This window comes from Amia ocellicauda, chromosome 18 (genome assembly GCF_036373705.1).
Source record: "Amia ocellicauda isolate fAmiCal2 chromosome 18, fAmiCal2.hap1, whole genome shotgun sequence".
Classification (NCBI taxonomy): domain Eukaryota; kingdom Metazoa; phylum Chordata; class Actinopteri; order Amiiformes; family Amiidae; genus Amia; species Amia ocellicauda.
Genome location: NC_089867.1, coordinates 27,854,456 through 27,876,889, shown reverse-complemented (window position 1 = coordinate 27,876,889; position 22,434 = coordinate 27,854,456). Strand labels below are relative to the sequence as shown.

General features: G+C 48.1%; 3 protein-coding genes across 3 annotated transcripts; 1 reads left to right on the top strand and 2 right to left on the bottom strand.

The window, feature by feature from the left end:
- The first annotated feature begins 1,767 nt into the window (after positions 1–1,767).
- On the top strand, positions 1,768–10,870 carry ddx19a (DEAD-box helicase 19a). The gene is made up of 12 exons (XM_066690441.1): positions 1,768–2,006; positions 3,045–3,117; positions 3,967–4,020; positions 4,582–4,717; positions 4,954–5,046; positions 5,324–5,426; positions 5,642–5,756; positions 6,120–6,297; positions 6,480–6,717; positions 7,293–7,455; positions 7,691–7,882; positions 8,430–10,870. Exons 1-12 carry the CDS (start codon positions 1,950–1,952, stop codon positions 8,489–8,491), a joined length of 1,464 nt encoding a protein of 487 aa, XP_066546538.1. The 5' UTR covers positions 1,768–1,949; the 3' UTR covers positions 8,492–10,870.
- Positions 10,871–11,471: 601 nt separating this feature from the next.
- ubxn10 (UBX domain protein 10) lies at positions 11,472–16,470 on the bottom strand. Its single transcript, XM_066691212.1, has 2 exons — positions 16,250–16,470; positions 11,472–12,828 (listed from the first exon to the last, which is right to left on the bottom strand). Exon 2 carries the CDS (start codon positions 12,764–12,766, stop codon positions 12,005–12,007), a length of 762 nt encoding a protein of 253 aa, XP_066547309.1. The 5' UTR covers positions 12,767–12,828; positions 16,250–16,470; the 3' UTR covers positions 11,472–12,004.
- A 664-nt stretch (positions 16,471–17,134) lies between these two features.
- Positions 17,135–22,415, bottom strand: cptp (ceramide-1-phosphate transfer protein). The gene is made up of 2 exons (XM_066691474.1): positions 21,916–22,415; positions 17,135–20,990 (listed from the first exon to the last, which is right to left on the bottom strand). Exons 1-2 carry the CDS (start codon positions 22,041–22,043, stop codon positions 20,468–20,470), a joined length of 651 nt encoding a protein of 216 aa, XP_066547571.1. The 5' UTR covers positions 22,044–22,415; the 3' UTR covers positions 17,135–20,467.
- Between the last annotated feature and the right edge of the window lie 19 nt (positions 22,416–22,434).

Here is a 22,434-nt window from a genome sequence, read left to right as displayed (position 1 = left end):
CTGGATGGGATGTATGGAGAGACGAGTGTCTGAAGGTAGCTTGGTGCAGTGTGGTCGAGACAGCAGTAGGTGAGGGTCAATGTCTTGAACTGAATGCGTGCCGCTATCGGGAGCCAGTGGAGGGAGCGGAGCAGTGGAGTAGCGTGTGCGAATCGGGCCAGAGAGAATACCAGACGAGCCGCAGAGTTCTGGATGAGCTGGAGCGGCGGGTAGTGGATGCAGGCAGGCTGGCCAGGAGGGAGTTGCAGTAGTCCAGGCGGGAGAGGACCAGTGTCTGGACGAGCAGCTGCGTCGAGTAGTCGGTGAGGAAGGGACAGATTCGGCGTAAGTTGCTCAGGAAGAATCTACAGGTGCGTGTCAGCGTGGTGATGTGCTGGGTGTAGGAGAGCGCAGGATCGAGGGTGACTCCTAGATTTTTAGTGGAAGAAGAAGGAGAAAGTGTGGTGGATTCCAAGGGGATCGAGATGGAGAGATCAGCAGGAGGTGAGGAAGAGTGGGGGAAAAACAGGAGATCCGATTTGGAGAGGTTGAGCTTGAGGTGGTGCGAGTGCATCCAGGCGGAGATAGCAGACAAGCAGGAAGAGATGCGAGAGGGGATGAGAGGGTCAGAAGAGGGAAAAGACAGGAAGATCTGGGCATCATCAGCGTAGAAGTGGTAGGAGAAACCATGGGATGAGATGAGGGGCCCAGGGAGCGAGTGTAGAGAGAGAACAGGAGCAGGCCCAGGACGGAGCCTTGGGGAACGCCTGTGAGGAGAAGTTGGGGGGTGGATGAGGAACCTCGCCATGTCACTTGGTAGGACCGGTCACTGAGGTAGGAGGAGAACCAGGTGAGAGCAGTCCCAGAGATTCCAAGGTCAGCGAGGCAGGAGAGGAGGATGGAGTGATCGACGGTGTCAAATGATGCGGAGAGATCAAGGAGGACTCAGGAGAGGGAGGACGCTCGAGCACAGCTGAGGGAGTCAGTGACAGCCAGGAGAGCCGTCTCAGTGGAGTGAGCTGTGCGGAAGCCGGATTGCCGAGGATCAAGGAGACAGTGTTGGGACGGAAAGTCAGAGAGCTGACGGTGGACCGCCTGCTCGAGAGTCTTTGAGAGGAAGGGGAGTAGGGAGACAGGGCGGTAGTTCTGAGGAGAGGTGGCGTCAAGGGTTGGTTTCTTGAGCAGTGGGATGACAGCAGCTTGTTTAAATGCAGAGGGGAAACAGACAGTGAGGAGTTGAGGAGGAGGGAGATGAAGGGGAGAAGAACAGGAGCGGAGAGAGACGAGGGCGGAGGAGAGTATATATAATACACAATGCATTACAGTATTCTTGTATTCTCTGGATAACAAGAAGAGACGGCACAAGGTGTGTGACATCACAGAGTGAAGATGTTGAAAGGGCATTGGGCAAATTGCACAAGGATGGACAGAAGCTATAGAATAGATCCCAAAAGATTTTAAATAAACATCACAAAGACAACAGAAGATGTTGGTGTGACCTGGAGAAGAGATGCTGTCAACTGAAACATGTGGAAATATCCTGGGGAGGCAAAGACTGATTTAAATACTACTACTACTACTACTACTACTACTAATACTAATAATAATAATAATAATAATAATAATAATAATAATAATAATAACAGTTATGATTATTATACCGTTTGGAAGACAATCTCTAAAACAATGAATGAATAATGAATGAATATTGCACATTTCAGTCAGACTTGGCAGAATAAGTGTGTCACGTGTTTAATACTTCCGACCCTCAACCCGGAACTAAACATCCGGGCTCTGCGGTTCCCCTCCGGACCGGAGTCAGCGCCGTGCCGTCTGCCAGTCCTTCCTATCGCCCTATTGTCGTAAACCAGTCGCAGAGAAGCAACCTGTCGCACAGAGTGGCTCCCGACCAGCCCGTTTCATCGCGTCGACCCGAGCTCGGACCATCAACCCACACCCCGCGCAGAAGCATGGCTACCGACTCTTGGGCCCTCGCCGTGGACGAGCAGGAGGCCGCGGCCGAGTCGGTAAGCGGGGGGAGGAGTGTGTGTTCAGCCGGGCCTGGGGCGCCGTGGCGGTGGGAGACCCTCATTCGCGTCTCTGGGGCCGGTGTGACGGGCGGCCCGGAGCCCTGCGTGTCCCTGTCGGCGCCGGCTGTGCCAGGCTGTTCCTGCGTGTTTGTCCGGTTCAGGGCCGCTTGTCTGTTCACCCTCCCCGCAGCGCCCGGGCTCTGAGACGGGCGTCCATCTCGTTACTGTTTATTACTCGTGTAAAACCGGGCAAAAGATCAGACTGCGCTGATATGTGCACTGGCCAGGGCTGCGTGTTTAATCCGAATTGACGTTGTTTAATCCGAGTGAAACGCAGATCGGTAACATGCGCCTCCTGGGGGATGATGGGTAATTACGTTATAAACGGCCGGCAGACTCTGTGGGGACAGGGAGCAGATGTGCGGCCACAGGACGCCTGTGTTATATGAGACACGGACCCACCCCTGTCCTGTGTCCTGTCCCTCACTGTCACACTGTCGCGGTTCAGCTAACGAGTACTCTTCTGTAAAAGTGAGTGCAATATTAGTGCCATCCTCGCCAGCCACAGATGTGTGCCACTACTCACAGTTTAAGGAAAGCAGTGTATCTGTAACGTTTCACATTATTTCCTACAACTGTAGCAGACTTCTCCCCCCGAGTGTGTTTCCACAGTGTTACACAGTGTGGGTGTGAATCTGGGCTAAAGCACTGGCTGCCGTTGACTGGGAGCTGCCCGGCTATGGTGCCACGCGTCACAGGGTAATACTGGTCCAGAGTTGTGCAGTAAACACAGCACAGCCTCGCAGGACCGGACAGTCCTTCGTCCTTTCTCAGCCCAAACTACGAGTTTTTTCCTACAAACGTCAGGGATTTGTGCCTGTAAACAATTTCCTTATCTGTCCCGAGTCCAGATTGGGTTTCCTCTTAATCTGGTACATTTGAGTGTTGTGACATACCTTTCATCCCTCTGTGAAGGCTGGACATATAATACTCTGTGTGCTGTTTATTTATCTCTGCTCTTTATTCTCCTTTCAGCTGGGTGGCTTGCAGATCAAAGAAAAGAGTGAGGACAAACCCAAGCCCGAGGCGCCCCAGGCTGAGGCCAATGGTAAGAGTGCCGTTGGAGTAGTCGAGCATTTTACACTGATGCAGATACCTGGAGAGAGCATGACGTGAGCATCTCTGCTATATACGTGTACAGAAGCAGTGCTGGGAGGCCGTTATAAACACATCTCCCTGCCTTTACACAGCACACTAAACTTTACATGTTCATCACGTGAAACAGGAGGCAGGCATCATTAACAAACACTAACCTTGACTGTGATAACTGGTGCTTTTGTATTTAACAATGGTGTTAATACGGTTGGGAATTTAGTCAATTTAGTCAATTAGCTGTCAGCACATTGAAGTGTTAGGACTGAGTAATTAAATACTATATAGATCTGTATTCAGGTGATACCATGTATGATTGTAGAGTACTCAAGTAGTACATGAATGCTCGATATATTCTAGTTATATAGAGTACTCTTACCCCCACTTGTTAAATAAAATATAATGCATTTTATAGCTTAAAATTCATCCTCTGAACTAGAAACTATTTTTCCCACTTAACCCATTCCTTAAAAGACTGTGCTGAATTAATACTTTCATGTGTGTATATATATATATATATATATATATATATTGCAATTAATTTGTTATATGTATTTTGTGACACATTAGACTGTTTTTTTCTTTCACTAGCACTATTAACATAGTATTTAAATAAATCTGAGGATGTAAGGAATTGTATTTTTTTGCCAGCTGTTAAAGGTGTTGTAAACCCCTCCCTCTGTCGCCCAGCAGTCTTTATTCATTAGACTTGAGACTGCGGACGTCCTGTCTCTTCACTCGGAAGAAGGGAAACGTTTGTTTTGTTATAAAAGTGTTTACGTGAATCTGTCCCTGTGTGTTGTAGGCACCGCAAAGCCAGAGGAGAACGAAGCAGAGAAGACGGAGGAGGATGACAAGGGTGAGCAAACATTCATCTGAAGATGCCTTCTCTTTCGTCTTGCTGAAAAGACAGCGTCCTAAAGAGTGTCCATAGCTGGTGTGGTTAAACCATAATGAACCCACGGGAATAATAATAATGATCCGATCGCAGTGGTTAGCAGCTGGTCGCTCAGAGCCCAGAGAGGTGTGTGTTCAGACTCGGGTCAGGACTGCGGGATGTCCCTTCGCTCTTCTTCATCCTCGCCTTTGTCTTCCCGTCTTACTCCTCCTAGTGGAAACCTGTTTATTCTTGCTTTCATTCAGTGAGTCTTTCCTTTAGTCAAATAGTTTTAAGCGACTGGAACAAACTTTCTATGAAGGTGTTGATTGAGATGCTCTTTGTTTTTCTTGTTGGGTCATTTTCTGGGATTAATTGGTAGTTAGAATAAACCAAATGAGTGAGATGGGCCTAGTTTTTCATCACAGTACGAATTTGTGGAACTAGCTAATATCGAGAACGACAGGAGCGCAGCTGTCCAGCAGAACACGCGTGTTTAAACCCAGTAATGAAGCCGTGTTGATGTGCTCCTCTCTCCTCCAGAGGACCGGGCGGCCCAGTCTCTGTTGAACAAGCTCATCCGCAGTAATCTGGTCAACTCCACCAATCAAGTGGAGGTTCTTCAGAGGGACCCCAACTCCCCGCTGTACTCCATCAAGTCATTCGAGGAGCTGCGGCTGTGAGTATACCTGGGGCAGTGCTGCGCTCTTCTAGATGGCATGGGCTTCATCTCTTCAAATGTGATGTTTCTGTTTCTGCCCCAGCTTCCCAACAGTTGATAAATGACCCCACATCGCTGTGGATCTGTTCATTAAAAATAAATATGAGTATGTACAAGCCAACCCCCCCATCCGTGTGCCACTGGGCATGCGTGTGGAATGCGTGTGTGTTGAACGTGTGTGTCTGTGTCCGCAGGAAGCCGCCTCTGCTCCAGGGTGTCTATGCCATGGGCTTCAACCGGCCCTCGAAGATCCAGGAGAATGCCCTGCCCCTCATGCTGGCCGAGCCGTAAGCACCGCCATCGCCAGACCCGCGGGCCGCGTGCCAAACCCGTCTCGACTCACTGATAATGAACCAGCTCCACGATTATTCATACACTCAGTCACTTGATCAGTACACTGTACAGACTGACTGTAGGACATGATCTCACTGATGAGCAGTAGAACCGCGCCTCTGGGTCTGTGTATTAGCGGGTTATGTGATGCTCTGGGTCTGTGTCTTGGCGGGTTATGTGATGCTCTGGGTCTGTGTCTTGGTGGGTGATGTCGGTTCTGTTTGATCTCAGCCCACAGAACCTGATCGCGCAGTCGCAGTCAGGGACGGGGAAGACGGCCGCCTTCGTGCTGGCCATGCTGAGCCACGTGGACCCAGTGCACAAGTGGCCGCAGGTGAGCGACTCTCCCTCTCCGGGCCGGTCCGGTCATTGTGGGCTCTTCCAGGTGACATCGGCACATTCCAGAGCAGCGGTACAGCCACTGAGCGGCTGTAGAAATGGCTCAGTTACATCTGTTCTTCATGACCTGATGTATCATCATTGAGTTTTGGTTATGTATATGATTTGCCGTCTGTCTGTGTATTGTAACGACTGCTCATCTCGTTGCAGTGTCTGTGCGTGTCCCCCACCTACGAGCTGGCCCTACAGACCGGGAAGGTCATTGAGCAGATGGGCAAGTTCTACCCTGAAGTCAAGCTGGCATACGCCATCCGGGGCAACAAGCGTGAGTGCAGCGCAGTGCGTGCGGTCGTGCTCGATCGAGGAGATAAGCGGCCTCTGGGCACTGTGCCCCCTCTGCCGGTGTCCCAGACGCTCTGTTTGTCCGTCCACACAGCATGGTCTAACGGCCCTGGTCTGACTGTGACTGGTCAGCAGTGCGATCCGTCTCGGGCTGGACAGCTCCCTCAGCAATGTGATTGATACATAAGTGCAGTATTAATAAACCAAATGGATTAATTATTAATTGAGGGTTTTGTCCACAAAGGTATATTTCAAATTATTTTCCTCATTAGTATTAATACAGTAGTGCTCTCTGTATGGGTACCGGTTCTGTCCAGGAGTCTCAGTGTGTCCTGTTGTCTCACAGTGGAGCGGGGCATGAAGATCCAGGAGCAGATCGTGATCGGCACCCCCGGCACGGTGCTGGACTGGTGTGTGAAGCTCAAGTTCATCGATCCCAAGAAGATCAAAGTGTTCGTTCTGGACGAGGCCGACGTCATGATCGCCACGCAGGGCCACCAGGACCAGAGCATCCGCATCCAGAGGTGAGAGACGGGGAGAGTGGAGTGTGTGTCTGTGTCTCTCTCTCTGTCTGTGTCTCTCTGTCTGTGTGTGTGTCTGTCTCTGTGTGTGTGAGTGAGAGAATTCCATCGATGACTGGACTTCAGACACTGGCAGTGTTTGCTCAGCCCTGTCAGCCTGCTGAGTAGCTGTGTGTGTGTTGCAGGATGTTGCCCAAAGACTGCCAGATGCTGCTGTTCTCCGCCACCTTCGAGGACTCGGTGTGGAGGTTCGCCCAGAGGATCGTGCCCGACCCCAACATCATCAAGCTGAAGCGTGAGGAGGAGACCCTGGACACCATCAAGCAGTACTACGTGCTCTGCAACAACAAGGAGGAGAAGTTCCTGGCGCTCTGCAACATCTATGGCGCCATCACCATCGCGCAGGCCATGATCTTCTGTCACGTGAGTCCGTGCGTTTGAGAGGAACAGGCGTGTGCAGGGGGGGTTGTCCTGTAATAAACATAGCTAGTCTTCATTAATGATTCAGCTTCCCGGGAGGGGTGTGGGGCCTGGCTGGAGTGACTGGGCCTTCATTGTGAAGTGTGTGTCGATTTCATCTGCAAAGTCTAGACAGAGGAGGGAGACTGATTCACGCAGACAGTCAGACAAACAGTCTGTCCAGCATGGGGGGGTGACACGGAGACGCACTGGTAGGGATATGGTGCCTAGGCAGTGTGTTATTAAACACAGCTGTGTGTGTCTTGTGCTGTTCTCGACCTGGCTGCCTAGTAAACGGTCTCATCTGGACCCAGTTGAACAGTGGCTCAGTTTGTTGGCCCCAATGACACACATCTAATTCCCCTGTTCTAAGATGATGTCATTACTTAATGACTTCGTTATTATAATCGTAAGCACACATTCCTGTCACTGCGAGGTCAGGTGAAGGTGCTGCTCGTTTAGTGTCCAGAGATCCTGCTGGGAGGGGAGACGGGTGCCTCTGCTCTCTAACTGTCCCCTGTCCCCCCCCTTTCCTCCAGACTCGGAAGACCGCCGGCTGGCTGGCGGGAGAGCTGTCCCGGGAGGGCCACCAGGTGGCGCTGCTCAGTGGGGAGATGATGGTGGAGCAGAGAGCCGCGGTGATCGAGCGCTTCAGAGAGGGAAAGGAGAAGGTGCTGGTCACCACCAACGTCTGTGCCAGAGGTGAGGAGTCCTAACTTGGGCTGGCTTCGTGCGCTGACGTGCTTTTGTGGATCTCATGGAGGCTGCATGATCAGATTGTTGTTGTTGGAGAGAGTAAAGCACATCGTGTTCGTTTCACAGTTAGTGATAGACACTGAGGCAGCAGGCCTGCGGAGCGGGGGTCCATCACATGCGTGTCTGTCTGCGGTGCTCTGCGCGGCATCGCTCGCCTCTCCTCACACCCGTCTGATTGCAGGGATCGACGTGGAGCAGGTGTCCGTGGTGATTAACTTCGACCTGCCCGTGGACAAAGACGGGAACCCGGACAACGAGACGTACCTGCACCGGATCGGCCGCACCGGGCGCTTCGGCAAGAGGGGGCTGGCCGTCAACATGGTGGACAGCAAGTTCAGCATGAACATCCTCAACCGCATCCAGGAGCACTTCAGTACGTGTGTTCATGATTGATTGATGTTTCGATCCTGGTCTGATTGGTCGTCCGTCTAGACTGGTTGAGTGAGGAAATGGATTACAAAGCGCTCGTGTGTGATTGAATGAATGGTGGACAGGCTGCAGGTGTTGGTTAGTGAGACAGATCGGTGTTCGATAATCACCCTCCTCTGAACAAGAGGATCTGCAAGTGAAAACGGTCCATAAATGGGTGGGAAGGACGGCACTTACACACTTCCTTTTAACCCTTTCTCTTGTCAATATTTGACACAGAAGTTGTACTGAAACAGAAATCAATCTAAATTATAATTGGGAGATGCAGCTGAGATATTCTTAAGCCTTTTCAGTCCGTTCCTTTTATTTAACGTTCATGAGAGCGTCACTCCAGCCCCACTTCCAGCAGCAGTTATCCCCAGTTAACAGCCACCGCACTGCGGAGCGAGCCTGGCACTGCCCAGAGAGCTGCTGTGTCGGGCTGAAGACGCCGGATTAATCTGACTGTGCCAGTCCGCACGATTCTCTTCACTTTGTCTTTTCCCTAACAGACAAGAAGATCGAGAAGCTGGACACAGATGACCTGGACGAGATCGAGAAAATCGCCAACTGAGAGAGATGGGCCGACGCCGATGTCCTCCGATGTCTGGACTGTACTTCTGCAGACGGTGGACTGGGGTCAGAAGTGGCATCTCGAGTGGCCGGCGAGGGTCCGACTCTCGCAGCTCATCCCGAGCTCTTCATATCAAATTGTTGCAGTTGGACTGAGAGTCACTGTTGGGTTTATTTTATTTGGATTTTGCCCTCGGATTAAAGTGCAGGCGGACGCGATGTTTACAGGAGGTGGAATTGGGTCTTAGCTTAGCCTTAAAGCAAAATATTTTAACTTCAGGTCAGTAAGTCTAAATGCCAAATAGGTTCCAGTGAGAGAGGACTGACGGCTGGATTAGGATTTGTGTTTGCTTGTTCTTTTCCTTGTTTTTAATGGGGTGACCACATACAGCACTAAAATAAAAGAGCCTCTTTTCTACCCTCTGGGCTCTGGTTTTTGACGCGAGACATCAATGGGACTTTGGTTACACAGTGTGTAGTAATAAACAGACTAGAATATGTAGTTGAGTCGCTTGCTGTTCTTATTTTGAGTGTGTTTGCGCCGTGCAGGGATTGAACTCAGATTGAACACTGTTGACCCTCTCCGCCAGTCCACTCTTCATGAACAATTCTGACGTTGTGCTGGTGCTTGTGGCCCGAAGCAGGCACTTCTGATGCAGAGGAGGTAGATCATTTCGATTTGCACAAACTATGCAGCGTCCGGTGTTTGAGAAATAAATACGCAATTAAATTAGGAACAGATCTGTGGCCAGGAGGGCTTCTCTCCGGTCCCACTCTCGGTACTGTAACGCATTCCTGTCTCAACTGAGGGGGTGCAGGGGAACTGAACTCAACATGGCTTTGTTGCGATTCATCTCCGAGACCTTCTGAGCTTTCCTGTACAATCTCAGTCGTGAGTAAATTAGTCAGTCTGGGCTGGGACGTTCATAGATTTGTTTTGTATCATAATTATCATTATATTTTTTCAGACTATAATCATTTTCATGATAATTTGTTGTTTTTCTTAAAACAAGTTTTGAAAGTTTATAATTCCAGCAGTAAAAACATTGAAACATTGACCTGAAAACAATATCCCCCTAAAAATATACAAGTTCACTTACAGTATCTTGACATTTCACTGAAGAATAGACGGTTACATTGAGCTCTTCCTGCGATGGTGACCGAACCCTCCTGCCGCGAGAGGAAGCTTCTCCCGGAGGAGGTTTGCAAGCGGCAGCCTGCCCTGCGGGGCGATAGAGATGTGGCCGAAGCTGACCATTTGGGGACATTCAGAGCATTCGAGTCCCAGTGGGAGCGCTGCTGCAGTTCCCTTGAGCAAAACACCACCCAGCCCGCTCCAGTACACGCCCAGCTGCATAAATGGGTAAAATGTAAAAATAATGTGATGTAACAATTGTTAGTCACCTTGGATAAGCATGTCTGCTAAGAAATTGAGTAATAATAATAAAAACAGACTGGATATGATAATTGGATCACTCAGTTATTAATGGACACCAAACTAGCACAATGGGTCGAATGACCTCCTCTCGATTGGACACTTTCTTATGTCAACAAATCTGACACGTCCATCTTTCAGGCACATCTAGGGCAGATCAGGCCGTTTCAGTCTCTGCTTCCCTAGCGCAATACTGCCGGGCTATTGAGCTTGTAATCATCTGAATTAATAGAGTCTCCCTTTTTTTTTTTTTTTTATATCGATTTCGTATGTTGTGCAATTGCGATCATATAAAAATCAGGTATCGTGTGAACCGTAGAACATTTTTATCGTGATATTATCGATAATCGTCACATCCCTAGTTAGAACTATGCAGTTGAGAGCTGTTACATAGACGTATTAAACCTGTTGCTGAATGGACGGCGTGGAATTGAGGTCTCGGGTCTCAGTGCTGGAGTTGAGCCCCATCAAGCTGCTCTGTCAGCTAATGTGTTTATTTCACTTAAAATTGTTTGCAAAATGTGTCGAATTCTGTTCACAAACAGCAAGGCAGACACTTTTACCAAGTAAAAACTGAGGCATATATAGATTGTACCTAAACTTTTAGGATGGACTGCGCCCGGCTTCAGTGATTTTTTTTTTTTTTTTTTTTAAAGCTTTACTGAACTAACATTAAAACACAATGAGTCTGAATTGGTGTGTTGGGGTGGTTTTGTATTTGGGGTGAATGCACTTCTATCTGGACGACAGTTGGATGCCTCCCATGTGATCTGCGGACGCTGAGAGCGCTCGAGTGCAAAGGGTTGAGTTTTGAATGCCTGCCGTGCCCATTGCTGAGAGACCTGGCCGCCGGAGCCGTGTGTTGGACTGGAGCTCCAGGCTGCGGCAATGGGTCACGGTTCTTTCTAAACATTTATTGTAATAAAGAAAACCTACTGACTGGCACACTTCTTTGCGTGTTATTTCTGTCCCGACTCCAGATGGACTGCCTGCTCTGTTAGGGTCCCGGCCGTTTTCTGTCCCTTCGGTGAGCACGTTTTCACCTTCGTTGGCATCCTTCATGGTGTTTATTGTGGTTGTATAGTTATTTAAGCTGAATGCAAATAAGCAGTGAAATCTGTCCTCTGTTGTCGTGTTGTGTGACTTCAAAGCTGTTCTGGGCTGCAGTGGTGAGGAAAACAGCCCTCTGCGCTCCAGCAGTGGCTTCCTTTCCGCTTCCTTTACACTTCCTTCTGTTGGCATCAGCCCTGGGTCTCAACGCTGGGAGTGAGCGCTTGTATAAACCTGCAGCAGCGGCGCAGGGCTGGGGACTGAACGTCATCTCTTCAGAGCAGAGACTGGTACAGGGGCGATGGATTAAACCTGCAGGAAGATGCACTGAGTAAGACTGAAACAGCGGCAGCAGTTTAAATCAGTTGAACGTAAATTTTGGGCCCGGTGTTTCATAGGAATGGGAGCTGCTGGTAACTTGAACTGACAAAAGTCAACCTTTTTAATGGTTTTCAGCTTTGAAAACTCATTTTATGATTAATCAAGGCACTTCTAAAGTGGATCATTTTTTATTAAAGTTGCCTTTTAAAAGCAAAGCACATTTTATTTTATCCCTCAAAGACGACAACATTTCAGTCTCAAAAGAATCAGAAATTAATTTATTCAATCAGTGATTAAAAATGTAGGTTCATACACTGTAGCTTCAACAATAATTTCAGGACCTTTGTCAAATATGTCACCTATACAATTAAACTATTAATGTTTTTGTCAGCTGAATTTTGGGTAGGTTTGGCACACGGCAAAAAAAACAGCAACCAGCAATAGTGTGAAAGACTGACATTCAGATTTCCGATTGAATTAAAAACCACGATGTCTATGAGGCGAGGGACAGGGCAACACGAGAACAGGACGATTTCAACACAACGCTTAAAAACTGAAGCTACGCATCATGGATCTGCCAGTCAGCACTGAAAACCACGTTCAAATAGGTGATTCTCCCACAGAAACGCGACGAACGCTTTACTGCCAGGCGCAGCTCCGCAGTGCTGAGAGGAGTGTAGTAGTCCAAACGCCTTGTTGTGCTCGGGATCACTTTGGGCCGAAGGTAGAGTCCAGCGGCTCGTCTGGCTCCTGCCCGATGCACAACACAGACTTGTTCTGGATGCCGCACTGCTCCAGAGTCCGGCTCAGGTCGGGGAAGCTTCTCCGGGGCACCTCCATGGTCTCGATTACGCCGTGCCGGTAGCTGGTACCGTACTGGGCCTCGGCGGCGGCCAGCACTGTCTGCAGGGTGTCCGAGGGCCGGAAGAGGTGCTGAAACCGGGTGCCGGACGGGGACCGCACCGCCAGCAGCAGACCTGCTTCCCTGCCGGGCTGCGCTGGTGCCCTCGGGTCGGGGCTGCGTGGCGGCCGCGGCGCCGGGGAGCGCCCCCTGTCCGGCGTGCTCTGGGACGCCGCTCTCCTGCGCCAGGATGGCGGCCGTGCCTGCTCGCCGCGGCGGTGCCGGCTCTTGACCAGGAGGTCGTCGGACAGACTCAGCTGGGTCATCTTGTCCTCGAGGCCCGCGCCCGTCTGGTCCGGCTCTCTCTTCTCGATGGACGGAAGCACTCTGTAGCGGTTCAGAGAGGACACAGGCGGCACCAGGACCTGCTGCAGGAGCTCGGGGATCTCGCCGGCGCCCTGCCGGGCCGTGGAGGGAGGCCGGACCGCACCATTGGCCCTGTCCAGCGCGGTGCTCGGAGGTCTCGGGGCCAGGGGCCCGCGGTGGCAGGACACCGGGTCCACACTCTGCGTGCAGCTCAGGGTCGGCCTGCTGCGGCCTTTGGCAGACTTTGGCCTCGTCACGTGCATGATGCTCAGAGCTGCGGGAGTCGCTGATCAGCAGGGGCTGCAGTAGCCATCGTGCTCTACAGCTGAGAGAATAAAGCAGGAATTACATTCACTTACACACAGCCCTCACCAGATACACAGCATATCATATGAGCGAGAGTGACTTCATGGACGACGCAGAGCTGTGTTTACACTGGGGGTGCAGCCTCTCTCTGACACGGCCCACACCCTGCCGTCTGCTCTCACCCACTGGCTGACTGTGTGACAAGGCGCTGTTCCACTGATGACTTGGCCTCACTGTGGTTATTGGGATGTGTTTGGTTCTGAGATGCCAAATTAATGCCAGATATGCTTAAAAAACATGTAATGAATGAAGTGTGTAATATTTTAAACATCCCGTCTGTATGTATCTGTTTGCAGCCCTCGCTCAGTGGCCTGAACAAGTGGGAGAACTGGTTCTAGTGAATCGGGCTTGATTCTCCCCAGGACATCATCCAGCAAGTAATACACGCGATTATCATAGATGTTTACACCGAATATGTTTAATTTGATTGTTTTTCCATGTTTTCCTCAATGATGTTACTCAACCTAACCTAACCAAACCTAAACTAGCATTGGAGAGTCCAAGATTCGTGCTGATCTGGGTCCCCTTCATCAATCAATCAATTATCAGTATAGCACTCTTCGCAGGGCAGCCACAGAGTGCTTTACAGACTGGTAAACACACTACAACAAACATACAGCAAAATTAAATAATACATAAATAAAAATAGACCTTTAACAGTTTAAATTAACAAAAATAAAGTAAACCTGCATTAAATACCCCATCGGGCACGGAGGAGAGAAAAACACAAACGCCGTGGCATGACGAGGGCAGGACAATGGTGTAACACTTTTACACCATTACTACTGGGTGTGGGGGGGGTGCACTTTAGGTTAAATGTGATTAAAAAACGTGTTTTAAAGGTGATTAGAACAGCAATTACAGCTGTGAGGAGCTGCTGGATCCTTTCAACACCTTTCACTCTGCTCCTGAGGAGGGGAGCGGGTGGAGCGGGTCGGTTCTCTTGGGGTCTCCAAGGATGTAGAAGATGTTCATGCATTGATTTCCAGTCCCACCGGGTCAGACATGCAGGTTCTGGTGTGGCTCAGAGCAGCGTTTTCCTCAGTGTTTATAGTGTTGCTACCCTTGTCATGTCGCTCATGCACAGCTTTGTGTTAGTGTTAGTAAAACAACGTGTGTTGCTTTTGAAGAACTTCAAAGATTAAAGCATCAAACAAATAACAGAATAATATAATAATACTGATGTATGACAAATAAGCTCTTAATTGCTTAATTGAATCCTTAATTGAGCTATCAATGCAATATAAAGCTCAATTATGTAATTAAGGGCTGGGCTGCAGGGCAGGGGGTCCTCAGGACTGGTTTGGAAATCCCTGTCGTGTGTGAATACAAGTGCAAGCCTAGCTTTGTGAAATTAACTGAACACAGGTGTCTGTGCTGTAGAGGAAGGCTCTCCTGAACACGACTGAAAGGAGGATTAAATGAGTCCCAAGGCTGGAAGCGTGTGTTGGGTTTGGATCAGCTATTTTGTTGGCCATATGGGCCTGTGGTCCCTGCAGTGCCTTCGCCTCTCTGGCACCAGTTGGGATCGGGCTGCCTGGCCTTGTTTCGCGTCCCTGAGTCCACATGGATTCGAGGGATTTGACAGAGTCGAGGGATGGACAGACGGATAAACCAGGATATCTGAGCCGCAGTCCAGGTATGAAACTATGAAGTGACTTTTGAAACAGCCACCAAACACCCCAATAATATCTAGTGTGTTTGAGTGTGCATGCACGGGTGGAAACAAAACAGTAAGATCACGATCTAAGTGTGTGGAGACGCATCACACACACATACTCTCTCACACACATACACATACTCTCTCTCACATACATACACACATACACACATACTCTCACACATACACATACTCTCTCTCACACACATATATACACACACATACTCTCACACACACTATCTCACACACTCACACATACACACACATACACACATACACATATACACACTCTCTCTCACACACACATACACTCACCTAAAGGATTATTAGGAACACCTGTTCAATTTCTCATTAATGCAATTATCTAACCAACCAATCACATGGCAGTTGCTTCAATGCATTTAGGGGTGTGGTCCTGGTCAAGACAATCTCCTGAACTCCAAACTGAATGTCTGAATGGGAAAGAAAGGTGATTTAAGCAATTTTGAGCGTGGCATGGTTGTTGGTGCCAGACGGGCCGGTCTGAGTATTTCACAGTCTGCTCAGTTACTGGGATTTTCACGCACAACCATTTCTAGGGTTTACAAAGAATGGTGTGAAAAGGGAAAAACATCCAGTATGCGGCAGTCCTGTGGGCGAAAATGCCTTGTTGATGCTAGAGGTCAGAGGAGAATGGGCCGACTGATTCAAGCTGATAGAAGAGCAACTTTGACTGAAATAACCACTCGTTACAACCGAGGTATGCAGCAAAGCATTTGTGAAGCCACAACACGTAAAACCTTGAGGCGGATGGGCTACAACAGCAGAAGACCCCACCGGGTACCACTCATCTCCACTACAAATAGGAAAAAGAGGCTACAATTTGCACAAGCTCACCAAAATTGGACAGTTGAAGACTGGAAAAATGTTGCCTGGTCTGATGAGTCTCGATTTCTGTTGAGTCAGAATTTGGCGTAAAGAGAATGAGAACATGGATCCATCATGCCTTGTTACCACTGTGCAGGCTGGTGGTGGTGGTGTAATGGCACTAAGGGGCCTAAAGTGTGCCCCACACCAATTGGGCATCGTTTAAATGCCACGGCCTACCTGAGCATTGTTTCTGACCATGTCCATCCCTTTATGACCACCATGTACCCATCCTCTGATGGCTACTTCCAGCAGGATAATGCACCATGTCACAAAGGTCGAATCATTTCAAATTGGTTTCTTGAACATGACAATGAGTTCACTGTACTAAACTGGCCCCCACAGTCACCAGATCTCAACCCAATAGAGCATCTTTGGGATGTGGTGGAACGGGAGCTTCGTGCCCTGGATGTGCATCCCACAAATCTCCATCAACTGCAAGATGCTATCCTATCAATATGGGCCAACATTTCTAAAGAATGCTTTCAGCACCTTGTTGAATCAATGCCACGTAGAATTAAGGCAGTTCTGAAGGCGAAAGGGGGTCAAACACAGTATTATTATGGTGTTCCTAATAATCCTTTAGGTGAGTGTATATACACACACACATACACATATACACATACTCTCTCTCAGTCACTGGGGGGGGTGTGAGACGCAAATTCAAGAACATCTGCCTCCTGGGAATTAAACACACAAACACGTCTATTGAATTACCAGCACGACACACTATCACCTCACACAAACACCGCCCCCCCGCAGCTGCGCGGCACGCGTGTCACAGCAGCCCTGCGCGGGTCTGCGGGTCCCTCACCTGGCGGGTCGCTGCGGGGCCACATGGCGGCTGCGCTCGTCTCGGCGGGTCGCTGTGTTTCTCTGCGGCCTCACGGAGCCGCGTCGGTCACTTCAGACACTGCACACACCTCAGACTCTTCAGCTGCACGCTCATCACACACTGCACACACTTCTGACACACTTCGGCGTCACGTCGGAGTTTGCAACAGCGCCGTTACCGTGGCAGCGCGGCCGTGTACGTCAGCGGGGGGTGCGGCACTTCCTGCTCTGCGCGCGCAGCAGCTGCAGCAAAACCAACTGTGCAGCTCATTGTGCAGCTGTTTGTGCAGCTCAGCAGTCGCTTGTGTGTTTGTTTTAATAGTAGTTGTGCTGCCAATAACACCGCCATCTTCCTGGAAGGAAGAACTGGTGTCTGCACATCAAACGCGCAGTTCTGGAGTGACAGAGGAGAGCATGCGCGTTTATTAACTGGACTAGGGTGTGTTTTACCACAATATATAAACATCATCATCATCATCATCATAATAATGGTATAAATGAGGCTGTTGAAACCCATGCTGTTTAGACCTGCCTTGTCAGTGTGTTGTAATAATCAGAGCAGCACACACTTGCATTATGAAAAATTGACACCTGTATGTCTTGGTCTTGTGTACCTCTAACCCCGTCCCAATCCAGTGACCCGGTCTGTAGCTGCTGTCTACTCTGGACACACTATTAGAAAAGGCCACCATATGTGTGGCTGTTTGTTCGTACATGGCTTGTAAAGAATGTATGTGCAATGTTGCTCCACTCACTCTCCACACCAGAAACAAACACACATGAAAGCAGCATTTTTAAATATGATTCAATAGATTTATTTTAGCATTGTGCAAATCTGTCCAATGAGGGACAACATAGAAGTCTCTGCATTGTCAAATAGCCTTTTATTTTAACAACTCCATATTAAGAGCCACAGAACAACAATATTGCACGGGAGTATAAGAGTCATGGGGTAGAAAAGCTCACAGAGCAACTCTGGTACATCGTTCCTGATTCTGACACAGAAGTGAATGGAGAGCATCAGCATTACAATTAACAAAATTTGTATGTGAATATATAATGTATACAAAATGAAAATGGTTTATATTTGTTGCTAATATATTGAGAGGGTATGAAACTTTTCCAATCCATGGCTTTATAATAAATGCCCCATTTCTTTCATCATTTAAAATAAAACACAGAAATATAAAACATACATTTTTACGGCATAATGTATATATAATGCATCTAATTTTTAAACAATATACATACAATTTTATAGAGACTGAAAAAATAAGTGTGGTGTGGCTTTACATGGTTAATGTACACATACAATCACAGTGAAAAGTATTCACACCCTTTGCCTGAAGCTGTTATTTTGGGGTCTCCTTTAGTTTAATAAATACTGTTAAACTCTACTGTCAACTACACCTAGTCAAGAAGGGCGTTGTGAAACTGCCACCCACCACACGTCTTTGTAATACAGCAATTTCAATTATGTATATTTCTATACATGTGCATCCTCATATTGAACACAACCTATATTCCTCTATTCTGTTAGGCTACATTACACTCTGGAAAAGGGCTCAGTATTTCAAAATAGCTCGTCTGCTCTCTACAGGGAATCTACAGGCTTTGATATACAAGCAAGAAATGGTGAACAGACATAGTTTTTCATGTCCTGTAATAGCTGATCAATGGTCATGTCTGATTACACTGTAGTGCTTTAACTCAAAATAGCAGCCAGAACGTTTTCACAGAAAAATCGAAAACAATGAGAGCAAATACCGAGTGTGATAAACATCCTTGCACTTTCATTGGCCTACTTCAGATATATAGATAAATATTTAATGTAACCTATTCATTTATTTGTTGGCATTGAATTAGTTTTTCTTTGGAATAAGTGCAAACTAAAGTAACTGACCTCTGTGTAATTCAGATTATTAGTTTTAATTAATAGCAGCAAACCAGAAATAGTTGTTTATGTATAAGATTAGCCTGGGCTAATTTGTGTCATTCCATGATATCCAAAAGGTATGTGTAATAGATCTTACTCATAAAAATAAAATAAGAAAACGAACACTTTGTAAGAATGTATCATTTATATTGAAGTTGCAGATTTTAAAATGTTCTTTCGGTTCAATGTTAGGATTGATCTTATTGTAATCATCCATTTAATTGAAATATACACTCACCTAAAGGATTATTAGGAACACCATACTAATACTGTGTTTGACCCCCTTTCGCCTTCAGAACTGCCTTAATTCTACGTGGCATTGATTCAACAAGGGGCTGAAAGCATTCTTTAGAAATGTTGGCCCATATTGATAGGATAGCATCTTGCAGTTGATGGAGATTTGTGGGATGCACATCCAGGGCACGAAGCTCCCGTTCCACCACATCCCAAAGATGCTCTATTGGGTTGAGATCTGGTGACTGTGGGGGCCAGTTTAGTACAGTGAACTCATTGTCATGTTCAAGAAACCAATTTGAAATGATTCGACCTTTGTGACATGGTGCATTATCCTGCTGGAAGTAGCCATCAGAGGATGGGTACATGGTGGTCATAAAGGGATGGACATGGTCAGAAACAATGCTCAGGTAGGCCGTGGCATTTAAACGATGCCCAATTGGCACTAAGGGGCCTAAAGTGTGCCAAGAAAACATCCCCCACACCATTACACCACCACCACCAGCCTGCACAGTGGTAACAAGGAATGATGGATCCATGTTCTCATTCTGTTTACGCCAAATTCTGACTCTACCATCTGAATGTCTCAACAGAAATCGAGACTCATCAGACCAGGCAACATTTTTCCAGTCTTCAGCTGTCCAATTTTGGTGAGCTTGTGCAAATTGTAGCCTCTTTTTCCTATTTGTAGTGGAGATGAGTGGTACCCAGTGGGGTCTTCTGCTGTTGTAGCCCATCCGCCTCAAGGTTGTACGTGTTGTGGCTTCACAAATGCTTTGCTGCATACCTCGGTTGTAACGAGTGGTTATTTCAGTCAAAGTTGCTCTTCTATCAGCTTGAATCAGTCGGCCCATTCTCCTCTGACCTCTAGCATCAACAAGGCATTTTCGCCCACAGGACTGCCGCATACTGGATGTTTTTCCCTTTTCACACCATTCTTTGTAAACCCTAGAAATGGTTGTGCGTGAAAATCCCAGTAACTGAGCAGATTGTGAAATACTCAGACCGGCCCGTCTGGCACCAACAACCATGCCACACTCAAAATTGCTTAAATCCCCTTTCTTTCCCATTCAGACATTCAGTTTGGAGTTCAGGAGATTGTCTTGACCAGGACCACACGCCTAAATGCATTGAAGCAACTGCCATGTGATTGGTTGGCTAAATAATTGCATTAATGAGAAATTGAACAGGTGTTCCTAATAATCCTTTAGGTGAGTGTATACAAATGAACAATTCTATCTGAAGAGGATTCCCATTGGTAGAATCATCACAATTAAAATTCCCTTAAAAGTCCAGAGCAAGAACAGAGCTCCACGAGCTGTGATGTCACAGAGCAAGTTCTGTCCGTTTCTGCTTTCGTTTCCTCAGACACAGAGACCAGTCAACAAACCCCAACACTCCTCAGTCTGCAGACAAAACCCAACACCTCTAAACATTGTCCATTGCTTTGTTCCCATATAGCATACAAAAGGAAGTCAAATAAACCCAAAGACTGTATAAAAACGTTAAGAAAAAACTAAACATGGAAGATGAATCAACAAACTCACTGTGGTGTGGCTACAGGGTGGAGGAGTTTCCAGAGTGGCCAGCGGCTGTAAGACTCCAGTGTTCAGAGGGTACAGCACCACGTATCCTTTATTACACACACATTATGGGACACAAACTATTAGGTTAATTGGATGAGCATATGCTTCCATAATCAAAGACAATGAGGTTTAAATTAAGCATTACACCTGTGAGGAATGACAGGCTATCACTGTATTAGCCTGCCAGCAACGTGTACGACACGTCTGTATTGTGTATTCATGTCAATGTCAAGCGAGCGATGCTCATAAAACACGACCACCTCAGAACAGGAATAAAGCTTAATTTCTCTCTCATTCAAACCCTGTGCCTCAGTGACTATGGAGCCATATGGCCACACAACATCAGCTCTACAGCACACATTAGTGTCACACATTCAAGAGCAGCCCGGCCCCAGAGGAGCATGGAAAGACTTCAGGCCGCTTCCAGTCCAGTGCGCCTCGGCTAAGGAAGCTCCAGCAGGTTGTGTTGGGCGTACAGCTCCTCCGTGACCCGGTACACCTCCGAGATCAGGGGCAGGGCCTCCCCCAGCATAGCCACCACCTGCTCCGCCGAGCCCACATTCATCACCTCGAAGAAGGTGGCTCTCCCGGGCAGCGTGCAGAAAGCCACGCCGGTGGCCTTGCGGATGATCCAGGGGTGGTGCCGTGCCAGCGACTCGTTATAGGCCTCGGAGCACATGGCCGACGTCTTGTCGTCCTCCTTGCTGGTCCGCAGCCGCTCCAGGAACAGCTCCAGCCAGCGCAGCGCCCGGTGTAGCCGCAGGACGGTGCGGCAGCCCGACTCGGGGTGGTTGGCCCTCTTAGTGAGGTCCACGAGTTCCTGCTCCAGTTCGTACTTCACCATGGACTGCATGGACAGGTACTGCTCTCCGTTCTCGCCCTGCCGGTGGTTGACCATGATCTGGATCTTATTGACGGCATCCTTGGAGATGAAGGAGAAGATGGTGCCCAGGCTATTCATAAACCTGAAGAGTGAGCGAGAGCACAGGGGTGAAAATCAAAGCTGTTAGCACCATCAGAGGCCATGAGCACTGCAGAGCAACGTGTGGAAGCAAACGATAGAGACCTGAGTCATTTAGTTTTCTGTTCAGAAACAGGACAATTAGTCATTCAAGTAGCAGGAATTTTGCTTTTTTGCTTCTAAGCATTTGCCCTGTAGTAGCTATTGCCCCCATCACCTGAAATATACTCACAGCAGTGGATGTTAATAATAATAATTAACGTCACACCCTCTGGTGAGAGGAAATTCACAGTAGAGCAATCAAGAAGCCAAATGATGTCAGGACCTCATCATCACAGGACTGGCTCAGTGGGTTTGAGTCCATTATCCTCATTATTACTTCTCTACTTTTTGCAACAGCAGGACAATAATTCCATGAACTGAACACTGATTAGAGAGACAGCGCAATCAGATCTGCGTCTGGGGTTTACAACCCTTTAGTACAAACATTGGCGATTATAAATGACATTTGATTAATAGCCAATATTTTCAAACGGTATTCGAGTTGATCACATATTTCAAGGGTTCCCAACCAGCCCTGGCCCCGGAGGACCCCCGAGCTCTCAATGACTTAATTGAACCCTTAATTGAAGTGACAATCTGCTTAGATTTGACTTTTTCAATTGTGAAATAGCAGAGCTGGTTCTTTAATAAGTTCTTACACATTTCCATACTTAGCCCCCCTACTGTTTAACATAAGGAAATGGCTCTGGTTTAGGGAATTAGTTCAATGAAGTAATTGAGAGCTGAGCTGGAATAAAGCCCCAGCCAGCAGCGGCTCCTCCGGACAGGGCTGGGAAGCCTCACAGTGACGCCCCTGTCCCTCAAGTCATTTCATAAGACGTCAAAACACGGGAGGGAGCGGCGACCGCATCAAACACTGCAGTCACCTGACAAGTCCCCGCCATCCCGACATGTACTCATCGATTAAAACCTCCTTGTCCTCCGTCAGGCAGGAATTGAAGGTGTCGAGCACCTCCGCCAGGCTGAACCTCCTGTCCTCCAGCGAGTCGGCCATGTCTACCCGGAAGCAGGAAGCGCAGCCCAGGCCTGTTCTCTCAACCGGGGCCGTAAATGCGTGAAAGCCAGCGCACTTGAATCCCCGTGAAACACTGCTGTTTTGTGTTTGGATAAAACCTGTTCACACGAATCCTCCCCTCTGCGTAACAAGAAACACAACTCAAGTCAACAGAAACGCACAATAAGGAGCCTGGTTTCCTTACGCAGATGCGAAAGACGTTTCTCGTCATTACGGTTCAATACGGTAATTTCTACACCTTGTTACTTTGGGGTCTTTTTTTTTCAAGCGAACCGGAAATACATATCGGCCCGCCCCCTTCGCTCTGCCATTGGTTAAACCTGCGGATGTGGCAGTGACGTTTTCCGGTTTGTAACGCTGATTGCGTGGT